At 36.4% G+C, this 24,978-nt stretch overlaps 1 protein-coding gene across 2 annotated transcripts in view; it reads right to left on the bottom strand.

The window, feature by feature from the left end:
• Positions 1–24,978, bottom strand: part of LOC105001241 (chromosome unknown open reading frame, human C10orf107) — a 169,469-nt gene that overhangs the window by 5,669 nt on the left and 138,822 nt on the right. For both annotated transcript variants that reach the window (XR_826838.1, XM_010857416.1), the window contains exons 6-7: positions 2,580–2,702; positions 2,027–2,167 (exon numbers count right to left, since the gene is read on the bottom strand). Coding sequence is in view for 1 of the 2 variants with exons in the window: in XM_010857416.1 (XP_010855718.1) it covers positions 2,027–2,167; positions 2,580–2,702 (264 nt within the window). In the remaining variant the exon portion in view is untranslated. The remainder of the gene's footprint in view (positions 1–2,026; positions 2,168–2,579; positions 2,703–24,978) is intronic.

A 24,978-nucleotide genomic window follows, 5' to 3' on the forward strand; every position in this document is an offset into this window, starting at 1 on the left:
CTCCAGTACTTTGGCCACCTCATGCAAAAAGTTGACTCATTGGAAAAGACTCTGATGCTGGGAGGGATTTGGGGCAAGAGGAGAAGGGGACGACAGAGGATGAGATGGCTGGATGGCATCACGGACTCGATGACATGAGTTTGAATGAACTTCAGGAGTTGGTGATGGACAGGGAGGCCTGGCATGCTGCAATTCATGGGGTCGCAAAGAGTCGGACGCGACTGAGCGACTGAACTGAACTGAACTGAATGTCCATGAATCTACTTAGTATGGAAATGATCAAGGCACCTGACAGATCTGCATCCCTCACCTCTGGTCCTTTCTATGCCTAATTCTCGACGAGACGGGGGATCTTGTCGTCCAGTGTCCCGAGTTCTTTCTATGCCTAATTACATTTAGATGAGCCAGCTAATGGACTTCCAGGCCCAGTAAGGATGGCTGCAGGCCACTGGGACAACACTTACACATAGAAACATCATATTCCTTCTGATATAAGGGTATTGATATAAACGCTACAGACTCTAATATTAAAAAAATTTCAATGAATATTTAAAAAACATACTGCTCACTACATGGAACATGGCCTCAGTAAAGATGTTTTCAATTTTGAGGGCCTGCAAACAATTTTATTACTGTCTAGGGCCTTGGTGATAATTTCAGAGCCACAGGATCACAAAGGAGCCCAGGGCCATGATTATCCATAAACTATATTTAGATGAAATGTTATCAAATCTAAAGAGAAGATATGTTTTGAACTCAGCTTAATTCAGCTGCTCTCTGCCCTTCAACATGAGTAACCAGTTATTACATTCATGGGGTTGTTAACAATAAAGCTTTGTGTAAAACGTGTCCTTTCACTATTTCTGGTAAACAATAAACACCCCTTATTAAGCCGAGGACTTTGGCTGATTCTGTTGGCATCGAATTATTAAATGTTCGTGTAAACAGTACATTAACATTTGATGATTAAACAAGTAACAAGGTATGCTATTGCCAAGCTAATCTTTTGTTCCCTCTAAATTGTCATTAATGCAGAGTGCTTTTTATATATAGTCTCATGTCCAAAACAACAACTGAATCTTTCCCTGAGATGCACTCACATTTTAAACATGCAGTAGAATGTCCTATTGGTTCATGTTTATTTCCACAGGAAATTATAAATCCTCTCAAAATATGCAAATGACTCTTAATCATTTTGTCTAGGAAATGATGCAAGCCTTTGTGTTGAGGTAGAAATGGTGGCGTTCTTTTTGTTTTGGACAGGAAAAAAATTAAGTATAAAGCTAAGCCTACTGATTCATCGTTAGCAGTTGCTACTGAGATGGCTGTTGTCATCACCATTTTCATGCAGCCACTGGTGTCAGTGGTAACACCATTAATATATATATATATATATAGATATATAATTAGCTGGGCTTCTCTGGTGGCTCAGACAGTACAGAATCTGCCTGCAATGTGGGAGACCTGGGTTTGATCCCTGGGTTGGGAAGATCCCCTGGAGAAGAGATGGGCTACTCACTAAAGAGTTGGACACGACTAAGCAACTTTCACTTTCACACATCCATTAGCTCTGACTGATATGTGAAAGGAGCAAACTATCTGAGAAGGAGTTCAGAGATAAGAAAGCCTCTCTTTAGAAATTTCGTGAAAAGACTAAGCTAAGAATGATGGGCTGAGCTTTAGTGTTTACTGTTTACAAATGTACTAGCATTCCTCCTGCATGAGCAGTCAGTCAGTGTGACTGGGCATGGAGTGTTTATGGGTCCTGATGCTGCATGATTCCGTAAACTGGTAACATACCACAAAATGTGCTATTAGTGAATTTATTTTGTGATCTTACTGAGTCTCAGATGACTCAACTGAGAGTTATGTGGAGATGTTACACTGAGCTGCTCCATTATCAGCATCACTCTTGCTGGCAGAGCGTGGGTAGTGTTTACAGACATTAAGGTTGAGGTTGGTTAATTAACAAGTAATAAGGTAAGTAAGCACACTATCAAGTAAGCACATGATCAAGGCTGGGTACCTGAATGCTGATTAAAATGTCATCTGTGACTTGGTCCAGCACCGATTTTATCTCTTCAATGGTGAAACCAACTAACAGATCAGTTTCTGAAGTATCCGCTTCTGGCTGGGACTCTCCAGGGCCTTGTTCTTGATTCAACCCCTAGAATATTAAATGTAAACAACACTCGAGTAATTTCTGGAGCCTTTACTGATTTATACATAACTTCAGAATTCTTTCGGCTGCTTTCCTGTCAAAAATGATGTCAATCTAGGTGGATTTTGATTTGACGTTTTCCTGCATTTTCATTATTCATGAGCATCATGACAGGTCAGTAAGTGGCGCTTTTACCTACTCAGAGAAAATGAAGGTAGAGATTGGGGAAGGTGGAGCAGAAAAGATTAAAATTGCTTAATCAGCCTCAGCTGGCCCACCTCTGAATCAATGCCAAAAGAAACATTTATATTTAACTAGGAAAGATCGGAAGGAAAAGAGAAGTGCATTTGGTTCTTTTTCTCCTACTAGAGAATATCATACTGAGACACAGTGAAGTAAGAGACAAAAGGAAACATACCTTTATTTCCATATCCAATGGTGGAGGTGGCTCTATGAATGTTGAGTAAATATCAAATGAGATTCCTTCTTCTAGAGGATCAGGGAAAGGGTGATCTGCAGGATTCACAACTTCTATCAATTGCTAGAGGGGAAGAGAAGAGCTGTATTATGACAAAAGCTCTGGTGAGTAACCACAATTTCAGCCAATATACATAAAGTTCCAAGTCTATTATTTTTTAAATGCCATTGACTCTGAATTCTTGATGCCACAGATCTCTTAGCTTTATAGCGCTTTTTGTGCTCTGATAATTAGCATTTTACTTCCTCCTCTGTCTTATTTTTCTATACTATGTAGTTTGGGACTTCATTTTATACTGCCTTGATCTTGAATTGTTCCATGAGTCAGTGTTCCCATACTCCTGCCTACAAGCTCTCTGGAGGCAGAGACCATGTTTTAGATTCTCTGTACATCTTCTCCAGTTCTGGCAGAGAGTTTGATCTTAAAACACTCAATGACAGTCTGATGGTGACTGATATTACCCAGTAGAGTCTAGCTGTTCTTGCAGGCAATGGTGAAATGGCCATGAGAACTTGGTGATGAGGATAATAAAGGTTCTAAAGGTTAATGTGCAAAGTTAGCACAGAGTAACTCAGAGAGGAGATGTGCAAAGTCAAGCAAAAATACTGAGGGCAAGGCGAGATGTCACTGAAAGCATTTAACAATTCTGTGGCAAGATTGTGCCAATCAGAGAAGGGTGATGGGTGGTCAACAGCGGAAATGAAGAAACGAGTCAAAGAAATGTCCATCTCACCATGCCTTGAGGGAGAGAGCAGAGATGAGGGTACTGATGACACTAAACATCTGATGCATCTCAATGGTTCCTCTTGCTTTGATTTCATGTTTAAAAGGCAACATTCTGATCATAATCTGACTTCTCATCTCAGTTGTTCTACAGACATGACTCAGTTGTTCTACAGCTGAGTACTCTGATCTTCATACCTATTACATTCCTCATTGTAAATCAATAAACCCATGTTCTGATTTATTCAGTAAGGTCCTAGGAGCTTGTTTTTATGGCTCTGAGATGAAGCTACCCACTGTATGCTAACAAAGTCTTTAAGACTACAAGTTTTGGGACTTCCCTCAAGGCCCAGTGGTTGAGAATATGACTTGTAAGGCAGCGGATGCTGATTTGATCCCAGGTCAGGGAACTGAGATCCCATGTGTGTGTAGTGTGTAGTGTGGTGTGTGTGTGTGTGTGTGCACGCACACTAGTTGTGTCTGACTCTTTGTGAGTCCACTGACTGTAGCCCACCAGACTTCTCTGTCGATGAAATTTTTCAGACAAGAATACTGGAGCAGGTTGCCATTTCCTACGCCAGGGGATCTTCCCAACCCAAGTATCAAACCCTTATGTCTTGAGTCTCCTGCATTTGCAGGTGGATTTTTTACCGCTGTGCCGCTTGGGAAGCCCAAGATCCTATGTGCTTAAGGGCAACTAAACCTGTGTGCCACAACTACTGAATCCATGGGCTCTGGCACCTGCTCATGACAACTAGAGAGAAGACTGAGTGTTGCAACCAAGACCAGATGCAGACAAAAAAAAAAAAAAAGTGCCTACATTAAGACAGTAATCTAGAAATGCATAAACACCAAATAATTACTATCCCATGGCACCTGGAAAAACCCTGAAATCATGATGTTCTTTTCTAACGTTTCCACGTATTATAATACTTCATTTTTTACATATTAATACTTTTGATTTAGATAGGTTTTGGAATGAACTGAAGGCTAGGTTATTGCCTGGTCATACCAATATATTTTGCCTTGACTTTGTATTACTAATCTTAATTTGATCTTATAGGAAGCTGCTGCTTAGTATAAATATATATAAGGACTGAAGTGTTGTAACTTTACAGTCAATGCAATTTGGAAATGAAGAAATTAAATGATTGGCTTAAGGTCAAATAATTACTTGGTGACAGGGCTAGGAGTTAAGCCCTGGTGTGCTGACTTTGTGGCCTATGCCATTTTCAGTAAACTGTAATATGTCCTCATGTTGCCACATTTGGAAGTTGCTGATATTATTAAGCACTTAATCTTTAATCTGTTAGATGACATCATTCCCGATTATTCATCCTAAATTGACCAAGATGACTAAATGTTAATAAAAATAAAGATCGAAAAAACTGTATCAGACAAAATTATTTGTACATTTTTTCAGCATGCTTGCTTTTTTATCCTCCTACACTTTATATTGCACTTTATTTTACTAAGCTAGAAAAGTAAAATAGTTAAATATATTTTAGTGTCTTCTGAAACATTATAGATAAAATAAATAAGCTGTATATAGGAATCCAGAGACAAGGGAAGATAATGAGGTATTTACTTGGTTGACTAAAGGACACTAAATTCACTAAAGCTGACTTTAATATAGGGTGAAACTAGAAATTTGAGGGGAGTGGTAGTGAGTAGACATTGAAAAAAGAAGAAAGGAATTGAATTGAATTTATTTTATTTACCACAGGCACTGAGAAGGTAAGCAGGAGATAACCTGCAAGGTAAAAGTACTTTCTTTTAATGAAGGAGAATTTTATCTTGTTGCTTTTGCCATATCTGTCTTGCTGGTATAGTCTTCCATTCATAGGCTAAGACTTTGCTAATTTTCCTTCCCTTTGGTGGAAGTCATCAATAGATCACATCTCCAACCTGGCAGTAGAGAATTCTACCATCTGCCCACCTGTATCCTTTCTTCCAACAAATTATATATTTAAATACTTAAGGGCAAACAGATATTTGTGCTCACGGATCTCATTTTATTCCTTGAATCCCCTGTGGTCTGGATTTCTTTATAAAGTTTATCTGAACTGCGTGCCGACTCCAACTCCTGTTTCCCTAGTCTTTGGCACTGGTGCGCGCGCGCTTGTGTGTGTGTGTGTGTACTGGGCACACACTTTGAAACTTGGAGCTCCTCAGCTCCACATCATCGTTTCTTTGGTGGGGTGAAGCTCCTATTTATCCCAAGAACCTGAACCTCTGACTGAGAACTAGGCTTTCTTTTCCTTGATTTTTATCAGTATAGCTCATATAGCTATTCATTGATTTGATTCATGTACAATAACTGGCAGTGAGGATTTCTTTACCTCAGGGTGTTTTGCATACCATCAATGAACCAAAACACAGCTATGTTTTTCTTTCACAAAGAGTCTATATTTGGTTACGTTAGTAAGATACCGTAAGGGAGAGAAATGTCCCAATTTCAGATGAGGGTAAATGTAAAGTCATTTCATTAGTAATACGAAGGCACACTGTCAAATATATAGCTTGAAATAAACATAGTGCCCAGAAGCATCATAGTGATTTTTTCCCCATTAAGCAGGCTTTTTAGAAAACAAGTTTAAGGAAAATTAGAATCAATAATTGTGGTGAGAGCACAGAGCCATCAAATATGTTTAAATGAAACCGTCTGATGCAATACTTTCTTTAAAAAATACAATTAGGCCTTTGTATTTTTTTTTTAACAAAACCTCATGTTTTACAACATCACTGGTTCTGTAATAAAATCTATTTAAAACAGAAAGACATGGTCAGCTTTATTAAGTTAGATTTTCTGAAAGAACGTTATAATTTCCTCAAGTCTATGAATAGCTGAAGCAAATTAAACTAGTTTTATAACTATTTTATATATTCCTGTAGAACTTAATTGTCTCATATTTTTCCCCTCAAAAGTATAATATGTTACCTCTTAAATCTGGAAAATAAAAACAGAAAAAGTATAAAGTATGTTTATAAAAAAATACTCCTATTTGGTACTCTGGTTTAGCAACCCCCTCTTTGAGTCTATAAGAGAATGGCACCCATAATCTTCAGATCAGAAAACAAAGAGAAAGACTTTAAGTGATTTGCCTGAGGCCTAATGCTGGGATTAAAACTCAGGAGTTTCTGATTATACACGTACATCATTTGACCAAATGATTGGTTTTGCCTGACTTTCAAATACCCCCTAAATATTACTTTGAATGTAAAGCAATAAATGTGTTTCTCTTGCCATTTTTGAATGCTTGCACACAAATGGATATAATAAAAACAATTATGTTGTTCCATGTGAATGCCATTTATATTTTTTCTGATAATGAGCAGACCATTTGAACTAAGGTGAGTACATTAAAAGCTCTAATAAAGAAGAGAATAGATTTCTAAACAGAATAATGAACTGTTAAGTGAACGTACAATAAATAACATCTACAGATGTGGTCGTTAGAAAATTTGTTTTGCATAACTTACCAGTATACATTTCCCCCAGATGTTATCTGTTACATGAAAATGAACTTAAGTTGGCTATAGTGTTCATTAAGTGCACACTGCATTAGTGTTATTTAAGATGGTTTATAATCTGAGTTTAGTTGAATTGTGCCATGGTATTTAAAGAATATCAAGTAAATGGCTTTTGGCATAATTTATACTCGTAAGTACAAAATTTCATCACCAAACATTATGCAGCTTTAAAAACATCCAAGATCTTTACTTACAAGCCAAATGAAATCACTAGAAGTCGTTTAAGAATTTACATATTCAGTATGAAATAGACATTTACTACAGGAATAAATAATATGGATTTTCAACCTCCTGGAACTCAGGACAGGGTCAGTTTAGGTCTAAAAAATACTTACAGGAATTAAAACCTGCTTCTAGATCTTTCTGTGTCTCAGAAGTATAAAGATCTTATCTGAAAATTATGTTACTTCATGTTTTCTTTTTCTACTTTGTGTGTTAACATTATTGGTAGCATTAACTCTAGTTTATTGTGTTTGTTACTTGTTTTCTTATTTTTGTTGTTTGTTTTTGCTTATTGTTATTTAGTATAGTTTTTCTTTGGAAAAACCGTACATGATTTGTCAGTAGTGTTTGTATCACTGAAATCCATGATTAAGATGGCAATTATTAAATTAAGTTATTGAAAATATTTAAAATGTCATTGAAATGACAATTTTCTATTGTTCTGAATGGCAAAAAACGAAAAATTCATTAAACTTTTTTTGAGCTACAGACACAAAAAAACTGGTATGCTTCAAAGAGACATTTTTTGGAATTGTCAGATGATGACATCATAGGTAAATCAGAATTTACTACACAATGTTAAAGTTTCAAAAAGAAAACTTTATGATAAACTTCCCCAATACTAAGGAAAAAAGGCACAAAAATTCCTGTAATGTTTTAACTATTTTCTCTCCTTGAAAAAAAGCATTACTCATTTGCAAGTCTAATTAAGACGTATTGTGTCATTTTGGAAAATTTTAACACAAATTGTAACCCATTGCTCACAATATGCAACACATAAAATGCCAACACATGAATGCCACCTGCAGAATGCAATCAACTCTGGTAATGTCATACTGAGGCCATAAATTTAAAATGAAAAGAGAGGAAATTCAAAAGCTGAGATTATCGGAGAAACTTTAATTAATCCATTTCTAAAGTGGCTTTTTTTGTGTGTTCAGGCCATTATAAATTTCTTAACATACCCTATAAATGTAGAATATCAATTCTGCTAGGAGTCCTCCTCCCCAGTTGCATTTTTGACTTGGAAATAAATTCGCAAATGCAGCACATTAATTTTCTTTCCTATGCTTAATATGCAGTATTTACATTTTGAAAAGGTTCAAAATGTTGCCAGGCTTCTGCAGGGTATGAATAGACATCTAATAGCAACTTCTATTTTTATCCACAGCATACTGGTAGTTTGAACATTTATAACTTAATAGAGCTCTGAGACCATCGGATTCACATGCTAATCACCTAAACAGTGAAGGGTAACACAGTACAACAAGTTAGGACAGGAAATGAAGACTACTCGTCCAGCTAAAGCGTCAAGGAGGAATTTAGGTTGGCAGGCGCCAGTAAACCAATTCGCAATCTGGCTAGGACACTCCAGTTAACACCTTGTGCCCACTTTATTTATATCTCTTGATTTGATCTTGTTTAACTTGGGCTTAAAATTTTTTTTAAGTGAGATAGTTAAAGAAATTGATTCCAGGGTATTTTAGACATCTTTAGTATTTCTAAGTGTACTTCTGTTTAAGGCCAACCCTCTAATTTGAAAAGAAATCTGAGGACCCCTATCTTAAAGACCTCAGACGACAAAATCCTCTCTAATGAATCTGAAAAAGAGTACCTTCTTATACTGTAAAGGCAATTTAAGAGGAAAAGATGTTTTGATCTGGCTCTGGTACAATTCCTGAGGGACAGAACAGTCCTTCAGAAACTCAGATATTTTCTAAAGATGGCAATAATCTGGAAGATACAGAAATGAATTATAGGTTTTAGACTTGGTTCTATTCCTAATTGTGTGATGCTAAGAAATCCCTAGGCCTCAGTTTATTTATCTGTAAAAGGAAGATAACGATAATTGCTACCTGGCTAATTGTTTCAAGGCACAAATTAGATAATGTGGGTGAAAATGTTGGGGGTTCTTCAAAGGGAAACTGTTATTGAACCTGAAGGTGTATTATATTACTATCACTTATAATTACTGTTATTATGGAAAGGATCATCTTTCTAATGCCAGCACTGGAAGACAGATTAGAGTAGCCATGTTGGGGATACTAGTCTATGCTATTTCTATATTTAATTGGAACATCGCCCAAGCAATCCAATTAACTCAGAAGAATTTGTTAATGATGACATCCCATCACCCTGTTTCCATATAGTCTCACTTTTTAAAATACCAAACATATATCTAATGCCTTTTTATTTGATGAATTCCTTGGACCCAAACAACTTCTCTTTTGGGACTTAGATAGCATGACATAATTAGGTAGGTATGTGGCTTGGTCAGGACTATGGCAAATCACCTTATTTAGAAAAGGAGAGTGTTTATGTTCAACTTTCAAAATTAGAATATCTGCTTCTTTCCCCCACCCCCAATTTATCACTCTGTTTATTTTTCATTTTCCAGTATCCAATGTGGCTTGTGGTTTCCCAGATAGAGTTCAATTAAAAAGATTTCCTTTAAAAAATTTTTGTCAAAAGCACAGTTAGGGCAAACTTTCAATGCGTCTTTCTTGTGAAAATCAAAATACCAGAGCTCTTACAACTACGAAGTTCAACACTGTACTTTTGACTCTTGAATTGTCCTTATTGTGCAATTTCCTCAGGGTGAGAGACTGAAAATATGGTTAGTACCATTACAAATAATTAGAAAAAAAACTATTTCTTTTCAAAAATATCTTTTGAAAATAGAAGCCACTCAGAGTGTATCTGTTTAGCTTATTAAGTTATACTCTAAAAGGCATATCACTGAACTCACTGTAAACTATTTCAAACAGCTCTGATGGTGGGTGAATTTTTGTTTGGTTTCATCCAGTGTATTCTATTTAAATTTGAGGTTTCTAGTACTTAAAAATGAGGAAATACTATAAACTACCTCTTGTTTTAAGAATTAGGAAATTAAGTATCAGTTAGTCAGAATAATAAGATGAGTTATGCAATGATCTTTGTGGAGAGCCTATTCTGAATTATGAAATATAAATTCAAAATTTTGATTTTATAAATGTTGCATTTAATTATATCTTATGATAGCTTATATGAAGATAAAGCTATTTCATGGCTTTTATACTTGAAAATATTCCTTTTGAACAAGTATCTATAATTTGCAGACATTATGAGAGATATAAATCATAATGGTTAGAAAAGAAACGATGATGGAAGAATCCTAAGTCCTTGGTTCTAGACTTTGTCTCTTCATGGACTTTCTGTTATTTTCCCAGTTTAAGTTATCTGAATAAAAGGCGGCTAAAACTATTTGGAGAAAGCTACACATGCAGTTTACTTAACTTCAAAGTATATGGATTGAGCTACACTTCAGTCCCAAAGTCATCAGCTGAAAGAAAATCTTTAAAACTATATTGAAATTTATTTCATTTAGAAATATAAAGCTTTTTTGGGCTAAACTAGAATGTTTGTAAGTGCTATGAAATCTTTACAAAAGTCAACAGAATATTATTATTCCTGACCTCTTAAGCCCAAGTGTCTATTTTAAGTAATCTGACATTAAAAATGTGCTGACAAATATAGATTAAAAAACAACACAGGAAGTTGTAAATCAGTTGGTAACCCTTAGCATCAAGGAAATAAGAGACCATGAAAATATACTCATTTAGTCAACCACAATCTTAATTTTTAACTTAAGAAAATTTGCAGAAGGCATAAAGTTTATATTTTGGATATTTTATTCATAGTTTATATGTTTCTTTTTTCTCCAGTGGGCTCACGAATTATTACAAGGAAACATGTTGTCATAGTTATAAATATTTCTCTCTGTGCTTAGCTCCCACCCCCTCCCTCCCCCTCCTTTTTAAAAATCTCAACTAATTCTTCAACTGTATTAGGCACTCTTTGGTCAGCGGGACAGGATTTTCTTGCTTCAGAGGAAACTGCTGTTGATTATTCTTATGTGCCTGGCATTCTAGAAACATAGCTCTTTCAGGAAGCACCCAAGCCCTTCCTTCCATGCAGGGCAGCCCCTTATTATTTACATGGGACAATTATTGTTTCAAGGACCTAAGAAGAGGCATGTCTTCCCTTGCAAGGAACAGCTCTAGGTACCGTAGTTTCAAGACTTTTCATGGAATCTGAATTCTTCGAAATTAACTACAAAACTGATTCTGTGTACAATGGCATATACAGCAAGAGATTTTATCAAAAAGACCTTTTGCCTATAAGTAATAAATCACGCTGCTGCTGCTAAGTCGCTCAGTCGTGTCCGACTCTGTGCGACCCCACAGACGGCAGCCCAGCGGGCCCTGCCATCCCTGGGATTCTCCAGGCAAGAACATTGGAGTGGGTTGCCATTTCCTCCTCCAATGCATGAAAGTGAAAAGTGAAAGTGAAGTTGCTCAGTCGCCTCCAACTCTTACCGACCCCATGGACTGCAGCCTACCAGGCTCCTCTGTCCATGGGATTTTCCAGGCAAGAGTACTGGAGTGGGGTGCCATTGCCTTCTCCATAAATCACGCTAGTTTAGTTAAAAAACTGAAGTAACAGCAACTCTGAAAAAATTTGTTGTTCAGTGGCTCAGTTGGGTCCAACTCTTCACAACCCCATGGCCTGTAGCACATCAGGCTTCCCTGTCCTTCACCATCTGAAAAATTTAGGTGGTACCTTTATTCCAGATTTGAATGTTTTAGAAATTTGGATTCCACCCCCCTATCCCCCCATTAAATGTGTAGTGGGAGTCCTAGGTTGGCTCTGCCATTCAGTAGAGAGTATGTCTGAGATGTGGTTTCTTTATTTGTAAAATTAGGGGGTTGAACTAGGTCATCTCTAGTCCAGTTACAGATGTTCTATCCTATGTTACTAAATTTCAAGTGGTTTTTTTCTCTATTTATACAAGACTCACAGTCGCCAGCCTATACAGAGCCTCAGATTCAGTATTTTTATGTCATGATGTAGAGGAATATTTGGATTACACACTTAGTGCTTACTGGAATCAGACAGGCTGTGGCTTGTTCATTTATTTCTACTTATTTATCTTCTCCAAACCGGTTCCTCCTCCATTTATCTCTTGATGGTATCACCAGCTTTTTGGTTGCCGGACTCAAAACCTGGAGGTTGTCCTCAGTACTTAACTCTCCCTTGTCCCTGATATTAAATCAGTCACAAAGCATGTTGGGGGCACCTCAGTGATGTCTGCCAGACCCACTCCCTTCTTTTACACGATAGTGCCCATTGGGAAGGCTTCAAATCCAAATTCCTGCCTTACAGATCTTGAGTACCTCCGCCATACTGGAGTACTCGGCTTGCACAAAGTACGTCCAGTGCCTAGCACACAGCGTTGCTGTCATTCAGTCACTCAGTCGAGTCCGACTCTTTCCGACACCACAGACTGCAGCACACCAGGCTTTCCTGTCTCCTGGAGTTTGCTCAAACTCACGTCCACTGAGGCGGTGACGCCTTTCAATCATCTCATCCTCTGTCTCCCCCTTTTCCTGCTGCCCTCAATCTTTCCCAGTATCAGAGTCTTTTCCAATGAGTTGGCTCCTGCAACAGGTGGCCAAAGTATTGGAGCTGTAGCTTCAGCATCAGTCCTTTCAATGAATATTCAGGACTGATTTCCTTTAGGATTGACTGGTTTAATCTTCTTGCAGTCCAAGGGACTCTCCTAGTCTTCTCCAGCACTACAGTTTGAGGGGTGCTCAATACATATTTTTTCATATGAAAAATAAAACCATAGATGGAGGTGCTTTCCCAACCAGTGTCTTGCCTGGGAGGGTATTTCTCCTTCATCCCTGCCAGCTGATAATTCCATCTGGCCTTCCTTCCAGGCCAGCTCAAATCACCTCAGTGACCTTTTTTCTTGTGCTTCAGAATATTGCCTACTCCTCTTGATAGTACTTGCTACATTGTGCCTTGAGTTACAACCATGGATGAGGGATCTCCCACTACTTTGTGGAAACTTCATGAGGGCAGGAACCATGTCTCTGGGACCTCAGTGCAGGTTTCTGTACACAGGAGGCATACATTAGGTGTTGAGTCTTCCATTACAGTAACCATCCATGAAAACATTTTCAGGGCTGCCAGTCTGTTTGATCAGTTCTGATTCAGTTTAAAAAGTTTGTCCTGAAAAATGATACCGTTTGGACAAGCAGATCTAATGGTTCACTGTTGCATCAGTGCAATGCCTGTATTTCTCAGTTATGAATGGAGTTTTAGAGTATTCATTTGATTAGCACAATGAAAACAGCTTTTCAAAGACTTGACTGTATTGCTTAAACTGACTAATAGTTATCAGTCAGTGTAGTTTAAAATTCTAAAGGATTCCTCAGAGATACTGTTCTCCCTACAGTTTTGGATGGGAGTGACATCAAAAAATTACTAGATTTTCTGTTGCCTAACTCTGGGGGGGCATGATTCACATTGCTTTCCATGGGTTGTCCACTGGCAGCCCCCAACCCCCAAAACAATTTGAATGGTACCCACTGGAGTTTTGCCAGTGCTCGCCATGACCAGGAAGCTGAACACTGATGATGAAAAAAGGCCACTCTCATTTATAGGGAAACTTGCTCTAAGCTAGGCATTAGAAATGACATTATAGAAAGCATATTACAAATATTAGGCCCTTCAATTCATACCACGATGTGAGGAGAGGTTTTATTGATCCCAATTTTGGGGGAAGAACCTAAAGTTCAAAGAGGTTAAGTAACTTGATCAAGGTCACACAGCTAGAGTATGTGGAATTCCCTCAGAACTTGAACCCAGATCTATTTGACTCCAAAGTCCATATACCCAATCCTTACGGGCAAGTGAAACCCCTCTGCTTCTTTATGGATCCCCTGAAATCTTTCTCTCTAGTTCATGATCTTTCTCTCGAATTTATAATGAGAAACTAGAGATTCAGAAAAGTAAATGATATATGCACACTATTTAAATATCTGAAAATATAACTTCTCAGGGAATTTCAGAAAGAGAATTTGTTCACTGGTTCCTCACAGCACCGTAGGGCATTGTTTCAGAATAAGCTAACGAAAGTAAGGCATGGAGGACTAAATTTGTTTTTAAAGATGGCAAGATATAAAAAGCATTCAGTTTATAAAGTAATCTGAGAACATGCTTAAATTCATCTGTGTAAACAGGAAAGTCTAGGAGCATCAGTTTGCTTTTGGTGGCTAAAACTACATGTTCCTGTTCAAATAGCAATTTATCCTATTTGTTGTAATTGTAATTACTGTTTTCACTGGAATCACAGGTTTTTTTTTCTAGGAACAGGCATGCAGAAAAACAACCAATAACCTAGATAGTTAAAAAAACACATTGAGAAATGGGTATGGTATTGTGAACAAATCTCTTGTGATTATTCTTCCACTGTGCGCTGTAATGTACTTTAAATCCATTTCCATATTTTTAATTAACACTTAGTTCCAAAAAACTTTCTGGAGGCCATTTAAATTACAAATGGGAGAAAAAACAAATTTGCTTTATCAGAAAATTGACTATAGACTATTTGGTGGCTTTTATTATTTTTACATTTTAATGATTAAAATTAAATATAGCCCAATCACTCACAACAGAAGACAGTGAAAAAATTTTCATGACTGATATAATTTTAAAGTCAACCTGGGTGAATAAGATATTAGGTCTGCTGTGGACGAGTTTCATTGTCTGTCTTGTGGCTCTGGTTTCTGATCCGTTCCAACCATTTCGTGAAAAGAATTAGACAGCTGTGCCGAGTTACTCTTCTAGCACAAACCCAGTGGTGCTTTGGCTTTATCTCAACAGCTGTCCTATTGGGACTGTGGTGTTGCTTCTGTCCTGTGGATTTTAGGCACCTATTTTCATAGTCTGAATCACTCATTTCTTTGAGTGGGAAACAGAGAATGCACACACATTTTAAAATTCTTTGCACCAAAAAACCTGTGTCATCTGCTGCTTCATTCAAACATGGTCACTGTCACAAGCAAAAGGCGTAACTGCAGCTCTCTGAGGATGCTCACTCACCCGTGGTCCTCTGGCAAGGGCCACTGTCCTCATTTAGAACATAGGGATGTTAGGTACCCACCACACGGGGTTTTTTGTGAGGATTAAATCAATGTGTTTAAGGCACGGACAGAGTGCGTGGCATGTAGGAAGAGCTTAAAAGTGTGAAGCTTGTTCTTATTTTTAGATTTTCATGTCACATATTTATGTCTACAATAAACAAAGTCTACACAAAGCTCTGTGAAGGTAGGGATTTGGTCTGTTTTGTTGTTTTGTTCCCTACTTTACTGCCTGGCAGGTGGCTGATAAATAGTGGGACAGTAACAAATATTTATTGAATAACTGAATGCAGGAAATCATTGTGGTCTCATTTGGTCAGTAAATCATTCTATTACTAGTTTCCCCCTGTTATATAGTCTGTTGGTATAGGGGCTGCCAAATTTTATGAATTTTTTTTCTGTATCTCTCCCCTGCCCTCCCACTATGACCTGTAACTCAGGCTGCTCCTCATCGTGGTTGTCCAGTCCAGTTCCATGACTTTACATTTTCCTCAAATCTAATGGTTAGATTCTTCCAGGGGGTGTCCATGGAGTTTTGCAAAATGAATAGATTGTGGCGATGAGACCAGAATATTAGAATAAGTGTAGCCTGTTCCCTGATGAGGAAATTATTCAGGCCAGGAAAACCCTTGAAGGATCGTTCTGGTTTTCACACTTGTATGAACACAGCCTTGGTATGAGGGGTTGCTAATGAAGCTGGAGAATCTGGCCCAGCATGTTAATTTACTTGATTCAGGGAACTTCCTGGTATTTATAAATGAACTCTGTACATCAGACAACTGATATTTAGATAAGAAAATTGGAAAACAGCACATGCTGTAATATAGTGCTTCAGTGGATTGTAATACAAATTGATTCTAGCAAAGCTAATGTCATTTAAGTAATCAAAAACAAGCAGGGACAATGAGTTACTGTTTCAAAATTCTTCTGTTAGATATGAGAAAGCAGAACTAAACCCATAATAATAAGTAAGGCACACTGCAAAACTAAGTCATAGTATTAATCGAGTTAATCTAATTATTCAATCTACAACTGGATCTTAACAGATTTGGATTGGAGTATCATTGAAAACATAAGTCCACTGATTATCATCATTACTCTAGGAAAGATGAAGGTTTTACTTCTGAAGGATTTGGAGTTCAGGTCATGTTGTGAAGAACAGATACAGTATCAAAATGTTATTAAAAGACATATTCTATTTCTGTAGCTTCTGTTTATATTTGAAACATTTTATTCTCTTTCAGCTCAGTAGTGATGGTAAATACTAAGAAATGACTGGGAAGATAAGATTTTACAGTAATTCTTTATTCCTAAAAAATACCATTTATTTACAGTTTATTTTGTTATAATCATTTGTTTACTTTCTTATTTATAATTTTAATTTGGTTTGGATACAGAAATATAGCATTGTAACTAACTTATCCTTTGTCAGATCAATTTTTCTATTGGTAGATCAAAAGATATTTTATTACTTTAATGAGAATTTTTAAAAAGTGTTTGCTGTTATATCTCTGAACTTCACCATCTCACTAGCATCTGTCAGCTTTAATCACCTACAAAAACTACCTTATAAAGATTACCTTATCAGAAAAAGTGTCATCTTGTGAGCTTAGGTGTGAGAATTGCAAAATAAAGCTGAGCTACACTAACAACTGCTGTGCTAATTTATTGTAAATTATGTTTTTTTTTGTTTGCAGAGATAAGACATGAGAAGTGTTTCTATTTAAATTAATTTCCTATTATTTTAACATAAGTAACAAATAGCTCAACAACAACAACAGAACATAGAATATTCCTTAAATAGGTTCCAGTGACAGTGAAATTTATTTTCTAAGTTATTGGTACCAGTCATGTCACTCCATTCTAGGTGCAGAATCAGACAGCACAATTAAGACAAAATATGGATGCTTAGAATGCTAAATGGAAATTGCCAATTGTCATGTGAAGAGTGATGATAGGATATGAACTGGAAATAATTGCATAGCAAGCTGGTCTACAACAAAGCTTTAATTCACCGGCCTGACACTGTAAACTCATAATGTGTCGACCTGGCACCAGTCACGATAGATTATGGCTGTTCAGAATACATAAGCATGCCCCTTTTAAGAGTATTCTGGGAACCGTAGTTCAGATGACCCCAGTAAAAAACACTGCAATGGTTTTAGACAAGCTGGTTCTTTAAGAAATGAAAAAATCATGATGAGTGGTTCTATTATTAAAATTCAGAACTAGGTGGCAATGAATCACATTAAGTTATCACCTTTAAATCATCAGACAGTATAAACTGGGTCCTATAAAGAACCATGAGTCTCAATGCATTTTTAACAAGATGAACTTCTTATATAAACAAGATTTTATTATTATATTTATTATTATTATAATATTAAAACTAGAGTGGAGTTTAGTGCTCATAAAAGTGAAGGGCTAATGCTGCTAGCTTGAGCCAGAAAGAGTATAGGCTTATATTCGTAGACTGCTTTATGTAGCTCTGCCAATAAATTTTGACCTAGTCTTGTTCTTATGAGTCAATGCCAAACATGGAAATTTGTATGATTCTTTTAAAAATGCATTAGTGGATAAGCATGTGGTAAGAGGACCCCAAGTCTATTTTTTTAACCTAAACTGGAATTTGAACTCTAGACTGGAGAACCACTTGCAAGTCAACCCAATTATTTCATACTCCCAACACCTTAAAAAAATACATTGTTATCATTCAAAGAAAATAGAGTGGAAATACCACTTAAGAGAAAAATAAAAAGCCATTTTGCTGGCTTTGCTCTGATTTTCTTCTAGTAAGCTTTATGCTGTACCAGATTGCATTTAAAAGAAGAGTTTTTCCTCTTGTATAAGATTTAGATTTCAGTTCAATTCAATTGATCTGAATGCATTCCATCCAGGTAGCCCCATCACAGGCAGGATTTCTGCTCTTATAGGAGTTAGTCTGGAGGTAGAATTGGAAGGCAGGGGATACAAGTACCTGTATAATCAATTATAACAATAAGTGAAAATGACTACGTTAGGTTAGAAGAGAGGACTACTGGGCTAGTCCTGCTTTATTTAGCTGACGACTGAATGACTGAGTGATGTGCCAGTTAAAGACAAGAACAGAGAACGGAAGGGCAGGGCAAGGAGGAGTATGTGGGTGGATACCGTGTCAGCTGGCTACTCTCATCATAATCACCCAAAGTCAGAGGAGTAAGTGGCATTAAATAACTTGCATATGAAAACATGTTAAAATAAATTTGGTTCTTGAAGAAGTTGAATATAATTGTTAATTACTGATAAATATTACTCTAATTATAAAGAAGAACAGAACAAATACTATTATTGGCTGATGATTATTTTTGCTTTAAATGTTTACAGTTGGAGGGGCACAGATAGACCTCTGGGCACAGATTATGAAAAACACATTTGATAGCTAAATATAAAAAATCCAAACATTAATAACCACTGACATTTATGTAGTCCTTTCCTCCCAAAGCCCTTGACAAACATTAATGACTATATATACACAAGAATAGCACTGAAATGCTGTTGCTCTTGCAAATGACTAGATACTAAATCCAAGACAAAAGTAGCAAATGGTTGATTTACTTAAATATAGGTCTGTAGACTAAAGGTGTGCATTTAGAAACATAAGGCCACATTTCAAAATGTTTACCATATTTTATTTCAACATTATTGAATTACTGGGCTTTTTAAACTCCATTCTCTTATTAAGACACTTAAGGTGTTTGTATTTTTTCTTAGATGTTGGTTTATGATTGTTGTACAGCAGTGAATATCAGGGTTGATGGCACCTCCTTTCTGAGGACATCAGCTCTGACTCTTTAGTGCCTCCTAGCATAAGGAGGGCTGATATGCCAGTGAAACACAGGACTGCCTCCTGCTGAAAGACTAGTTCAGTTTCATCACCAACCAAAATTGTTATTAGTTATATGAGAAAAACCATCTGGCTCAAATAAGTTTCTTTTATGAAATATTAGATCAAATTAGAACTGTTGCTTGTTGACACTGATTGAAAAGATGCCATGTTTGTTGTTACTAACTTAAATAAAGCGTAAATTACCTTGCAATAATAATTTTTAAAGACCAGAAAACAAAATGTTTAATGTATACTCTTAGGGCTCTTACTGTAAAATATTAATTATGTTATTGCATTCTCAATTTCATTGCATTCTGGCAATGACAGAAATATAATTAAATTTTCTTGACATTTCCTGTAATGATATTATATTCTGGAAATTTTCAATTCTGGGATTACTACAAATCACTTGCTTTAAATTTTAACATTCCTTCCTTCTCTATAAATCCTATGCATCCTCAAAAGTTCAGCTAAACTCCCAGCTCCTCCTTAAAGCTTTCATAATTTATTCAGAAAACAAGGTACTCTGTTTTTAAAATTCTCATTTATGCAGTCATTTGCAGTGTGACTTTACTGAGTATGCACTATAAACCAGCATTGTCTAGGCCCTAGGTTTTCAGGGATGATCAAATATTCCTCTACTTTCAAGCAGGTCATAATTCAGAGTGTACATGGGGTTCTTGGTAGGGATGACATACAAGATAATTTGCAGAGTGAAATAACTGTTAGAAGAATATGTAGGGTGTTCTAGAAATAGAGAGGAAAGACAGCTACTCCATTCTGATAGAAAAGAACAGAGGAAGGGATTCAGGACAAGTGTAAAGGGGAGATGGTACCTGTATTAAATTCTGAAGGATAAATAGGGATTAGCATGCAGATGGGGTTGAACAAAGAGACAATCCCATACACAAAGACAGACAGGGGAAGTGCACGTTCAAAAGTATCGAGAGTAAGGAGAGCATTCCAGGACCGGACATGCACACAGTGTTGGTGAAAGTTGGGGCCAATCAGGTCTAGGCTGAGTTTCAGCTTGCACATTAGTAACTACACAACTTTTGGACAAGTCACTTAATTTCCTGTAACCTTTAGGTTTTCAGTCTATCATATGGGGCAAGTAACCTTCTGACTGACATCATCCATTGGTAGAGCCCATTTCCTTGAGGATTTTGTGGGAATATCTCAAAAAGTCAGATCAACTCAAATCTCAAAAAGTCAAATCAAGTCTGATCTCAAAGATAAGAACAACTGAAATAAAAGTTATCATGCAAAATTTTGTTTGAGGCGTGCTAATGTTTTAAATATTTAAATGTTGTAAAGGTTTCAAATTTAAAATTTGATGTATAATCTTTTAGAGTCAGTCATGTCTAGAAGTAAGTGTATATTTGTCTTTTGCTATAGCTACACTGAAACGATGGAGAGAAAAAGAAATTAAGGGATTTATTTCCATATGTCCGAATAATATCCAGCAATTTTAAAAACAAGTTTAGCAAAAGTTAGAACAATGCATTTCCCTCATCATTTGCTGAGAAGAAGGCTGCTTGATTAATGTAATTAAAGGGTTGCTTGTAACTCAAGACTCAATTAAAAAAATAAATTTGGCCTTATTACTTTACTTCCAACCGGTGGTTTTCCTAGCGTGATTTTTGAGCTAAAATCTGCGGCTGCTTTGTTCATGACACATAAATTGTTTTAGCACATCCTTTCCCCTGCTGTGCATATGATTAAGAAAGCAGAGGTTAAATAGTGCAGTAAAGAATTGGGTAAATTCATTCTATTTTTGCTCACAGTGCCTTTTATCCCCTCCCCCTTTTAGGACTGGGAAAGTGCAAAAACCTATTATCTCCTTCCGAAACTATTTAAGATATGTTCTTAGGCTGAAAATGTAACTTCTCGCTTAACATTTTCTAGTATACTGATTTTGCGATGCCTGTGCTATAGATATTATTTGTACTGGCAAGAAAACCAAATGCAAGCGCATCCTACCATTTATTGAGTACTCATGTATGCCAGGCATTTTGCACACATTGCTCTATTTTCACTCGCAGTAATCCTATGAAATAGGAATAATCATTCTCATTTTAAGATAAGGAACAAGAGGCTCTGAGAGGTTATGTTATTGTTCAAAGACCCCATGATTAGCAGGTAACAGAACTAAGGTGCTAAGCCTGGTCTCTTTCATTCTAAACCTTGGCTCTTATCTATGTGCATTTTTTTTTGTAGGTAGAATTTGATTTACAAGATTTAAATAAAATTCTGGTAGAGCATCTTGCATATATAGTTGATGCAATACATGTTAAATTCAACTAAATGAAAATGTTATGCTCACGAGCACAAAGAGAAGTCAGTTGTTGCTCTCTTTGAATTTACAGTCTAATGGGGGCATGAGTATAAGGTACAACGTGACAAGCAGCCTGAAAGGCAGTGTAGTATAGCGACGAAATCATGACAAACTCAGCATGCCCGAGAGTTCTTTATCTCTTTCCTTAGGCCTCCTCCTTCTCCAGGCTTCCAGGTAATGGTGATAATATTCACCCAACTGTTCAAATCAGAATCGTGGTGGAGGCGTGGGTCATTCTTGATTTCTCCTTTTCCCTCATGCTTTACATCCAGTTCTTCAGCCACTCCTGCCAGATCTGCTCTGAAATATATTTGGAATCTACTTCTCTCTAACTTTTCTACTATCACCCTTTCCAGCATCCCAGACCAGAGCAATCACCTTCTCATTGGTCTTCCTGCTCCCCTATCCAGTCAGAACCAGGTATAAGATGCAGCCAGGGCAAGCTTTGTGGAGCCTGAAGTTAAATTATGAAAAAAAATTACATACACAAGTGATCTATAGAAATCACACAAGTGAATATATATATATATATATGTATAAATATGCAAGGAATTAACAACAAATTAGATATTAAAAAGCTGACAAATTCCACAAATATTGCAAAATAAAAAAATGAATAACTATCAACTGCTTGACCTATATCTGTAATTCATCTCACTTTACTTTTGGGGCTTCATATTCTAATCAGCTCTTCATATGACAAAATGTTGTAATACTATTTTCCACAAAAAGACTAGAAAGATTATCTAGTCTTTCCTCTAGCTTGATTAATGAAAATTGTTATTGATATAGCTCAGAAAAATTTCAGCATCACAACTCATTATAGATAATATCATGTGAATTTTAGGACTGATGTCAAATTAAAAAAAACACCTGTAGCAAGATTCCTCCATATATGAAATGTAACACTATAGGGTCTTCTCAGATTCTCTTATACAGTGAACAATTTAAAATAATCTTAATCCTTATAAAGATGGCACTCATTAAGCAATTTCTGTCAATATCTTCACTGTAGATGTATATTATATATTTGATGATATCATCAATGTTAGTATTTTTTGGTAAAAGGCAAGAAATTAAAATCTTTTTACAATGTGTTCATGTGATTCACTCCTTTTCACCAACTGGACTCTCAAGCAATCTGGCCTAGTCATTGCTTCTATTTAAAATGCATTTTTTCCTCTTATTGAGTTACTACTTTTGTTATGATCTCAATTTTTTTGAGGCGTTACAATTTATTCACTGATGTCAGAATAATTTATATTGATTTAATTTCTCATCTGCATTGCTCTTATTTTATATTCTACTATATTTTGACTTCTTCTCAGTTCTTTATAAAGCAATTTAAAGATGACAAAAGAAGGTGCTCTGAATATAAGTCCAAATCAGAAGTTGTTAATTTCTCACTTGTTGAATTAAAACACTCCAAAAGTCTGCCCAAATTCCAGTTAAGATGATATATTCAAAATTTGTTGAATAAAATGTTTGCATTTCATTTGCACTTGGGTTTTTATTCCAAGTCTTCAAAAATATATTTGAGTTCTTAAAATGTCATTTAACTCATATTATAAGACTTAAATAACTTTTTACAGAGCTGATGACTGTTAGAATTTTCCACAGACTAGCTTCTCCCTCCATACGCTTCAAACCTGGTTTCTTGAGACACCACCACTCACACATGCCCAGGCCCTGGCCCTAAAGAACACACTCACATTACAATGTGACCTTGTATCACGATGCAACCTCTGCATCATGATGTCCCAGTGCATGGCAGGAGCCACACTTGCACAAAGACGGCTAGATAAAGACTATTACACATGAGTTCCCTCTCCCAGTTCAATCAGTGACCTTTCTAATGTACTTATCTAGCCATAAATCTCCAACTGTCTGTAGGAAATGTATGTTTTGTCATTTCAGTATCACATTAAATTTAATGTATTTAACACTAAACTCAACACCACAACCCTTAGTATCATTATGAAAATTGTCTTTTCTAATTATGTCAACAGCACAATTACTTTTAGATCCTTTTATTCAAATCTGTACAAGTTTTGACTTGTCTTAATTTAGTCTTTCATATCCAAATTGTCATCAACTTCTATTTTAAATTTTCTTTATAGTAGTTCTTACATATGTCTATTCCTTTCCATTTCGATTGCTATATCCTAGTTCTATTTTTTAATCATTTCTCAATTTCCTAATTTAGCTTTCTGTTCCCCAATCACTTTTCATTTCACAATGTTGTGTATAACATTGCCAAGTTAACTTTGCTCAAAATACAGCTTTTACCAAATTCTTTTCATTACATTTAGATCACAGTTCTTACCAAAGATGGAATAAAAAGAACTCAAATTTCTGAAGAATTAAAGTTACTTTCGTATCTCTCAAATATTAATTAGGATGAACTGAGTGGAAAGCCATACTGAATTTGACAGCGTCTGATTTATAGCATTATTTTCTACATAGAACTTTATTTCCAAGTTGTAATTCTCAGCCTTTCTACCAGGATTTCCAGAGAATTCAGCCTTCATGCCCAAATTATCTACTGTTTATAATGAATTAACTTCTTTCCTGTGCATCTTGAATCTTACTAGCTATGTGCCATCTTTGAGAAAATAATAATTTAAACAATTTTCTGTAGGACTTAGTTGTCTTGTAGAACTCCTGTTAAAAAGGCTGATACAGTAACTGAAATAAACCATAACTGATATAAACTGCTAATAAAATGTTACCAAGTAGAGATTCTGCATCTACCTTAATGACTTAGGAAACAAAAAACCCACTTCATTCATAATTAGCAATGTCCATTTGCATACAAACCATGCTGCCAAATTCAAACCCTGTCCTACTTAAGAGAACAGAGGCTGTTTATTAACAGCTTCCACGTAATACTGTCTATATCATTTGTCTTTGTACTTTTACAGACTAAAGTTTTATTATTAGTGCAGACCAGGCTGATAGGTGAATTAATGAGGTTTTTAACTGTTTATAATTTGCCAGAAGATCCAAACTGCTACAACATATATTGTCCAATATAACTGTTATATAATATAATGTATACTATAGTAATTTTCACGTTAGAATTATGTGAAATCTAAACATATTTAGAGAGGTCAACTATAATAAAACGTTTTGATTCTTGAACTATCACTCAGTTCAGTTCAGTTCAGTTCAGTCGCTCAGTCGTGTTCGACTCTTTGCGACCCCATGAATTGCAGCACGCCAGGCCTCCCTGTCCATCACCAACTCCCGGAGTTCACTCAGACTCACATCCATCGAGTCAGTGATGCCATTCAGCCATCTCATCCTCTGTCGTCCCCTTCTCCTCCTGTCCCCAATCCCTCCCAGCATCAGGGTCTTTTCCAATGAGTCAACTCTTTGTATCAGGTGGCCAAAGTACTGGAGTTTCAGCTTTAGTATCATTCCTTCTGAAGAAATCCCAGGGCTGATCTCCTTCAGAAAGGACTGGTTGGATCTCCTTGCAGTCCAAGGGACTCTCAAGAGTCTTCTCCAACACCACACTTCAAAAGCATCAATTCTTTGGCGCTCAGCCTTCTTCACAGTCCAACTCTCACATCCATACATGACCACAGGAAAAACCATGGCCTTGACTAGACGGACCTTTGTTGGCAAAGTAATGTCTCTGCTTTTGAATATGCTATCTAGGTTGGTCATAACCTGTCT

Source organism: Bison bison, unplaced genomic scaffold (assembly GCF_000754665.1).
Source record: "Bison bison bison isolate TAMUID 2011002044 unplaced genomic scaffold, Bison_UMD1.0 scf7180017864380, whole genome shotgun sequence".
Lineage (NCBI taxonomy): Eukaryota > Metazoa > Chordata > Mammalia > Artiodactyla > Bovidae > Bison > Bison bison.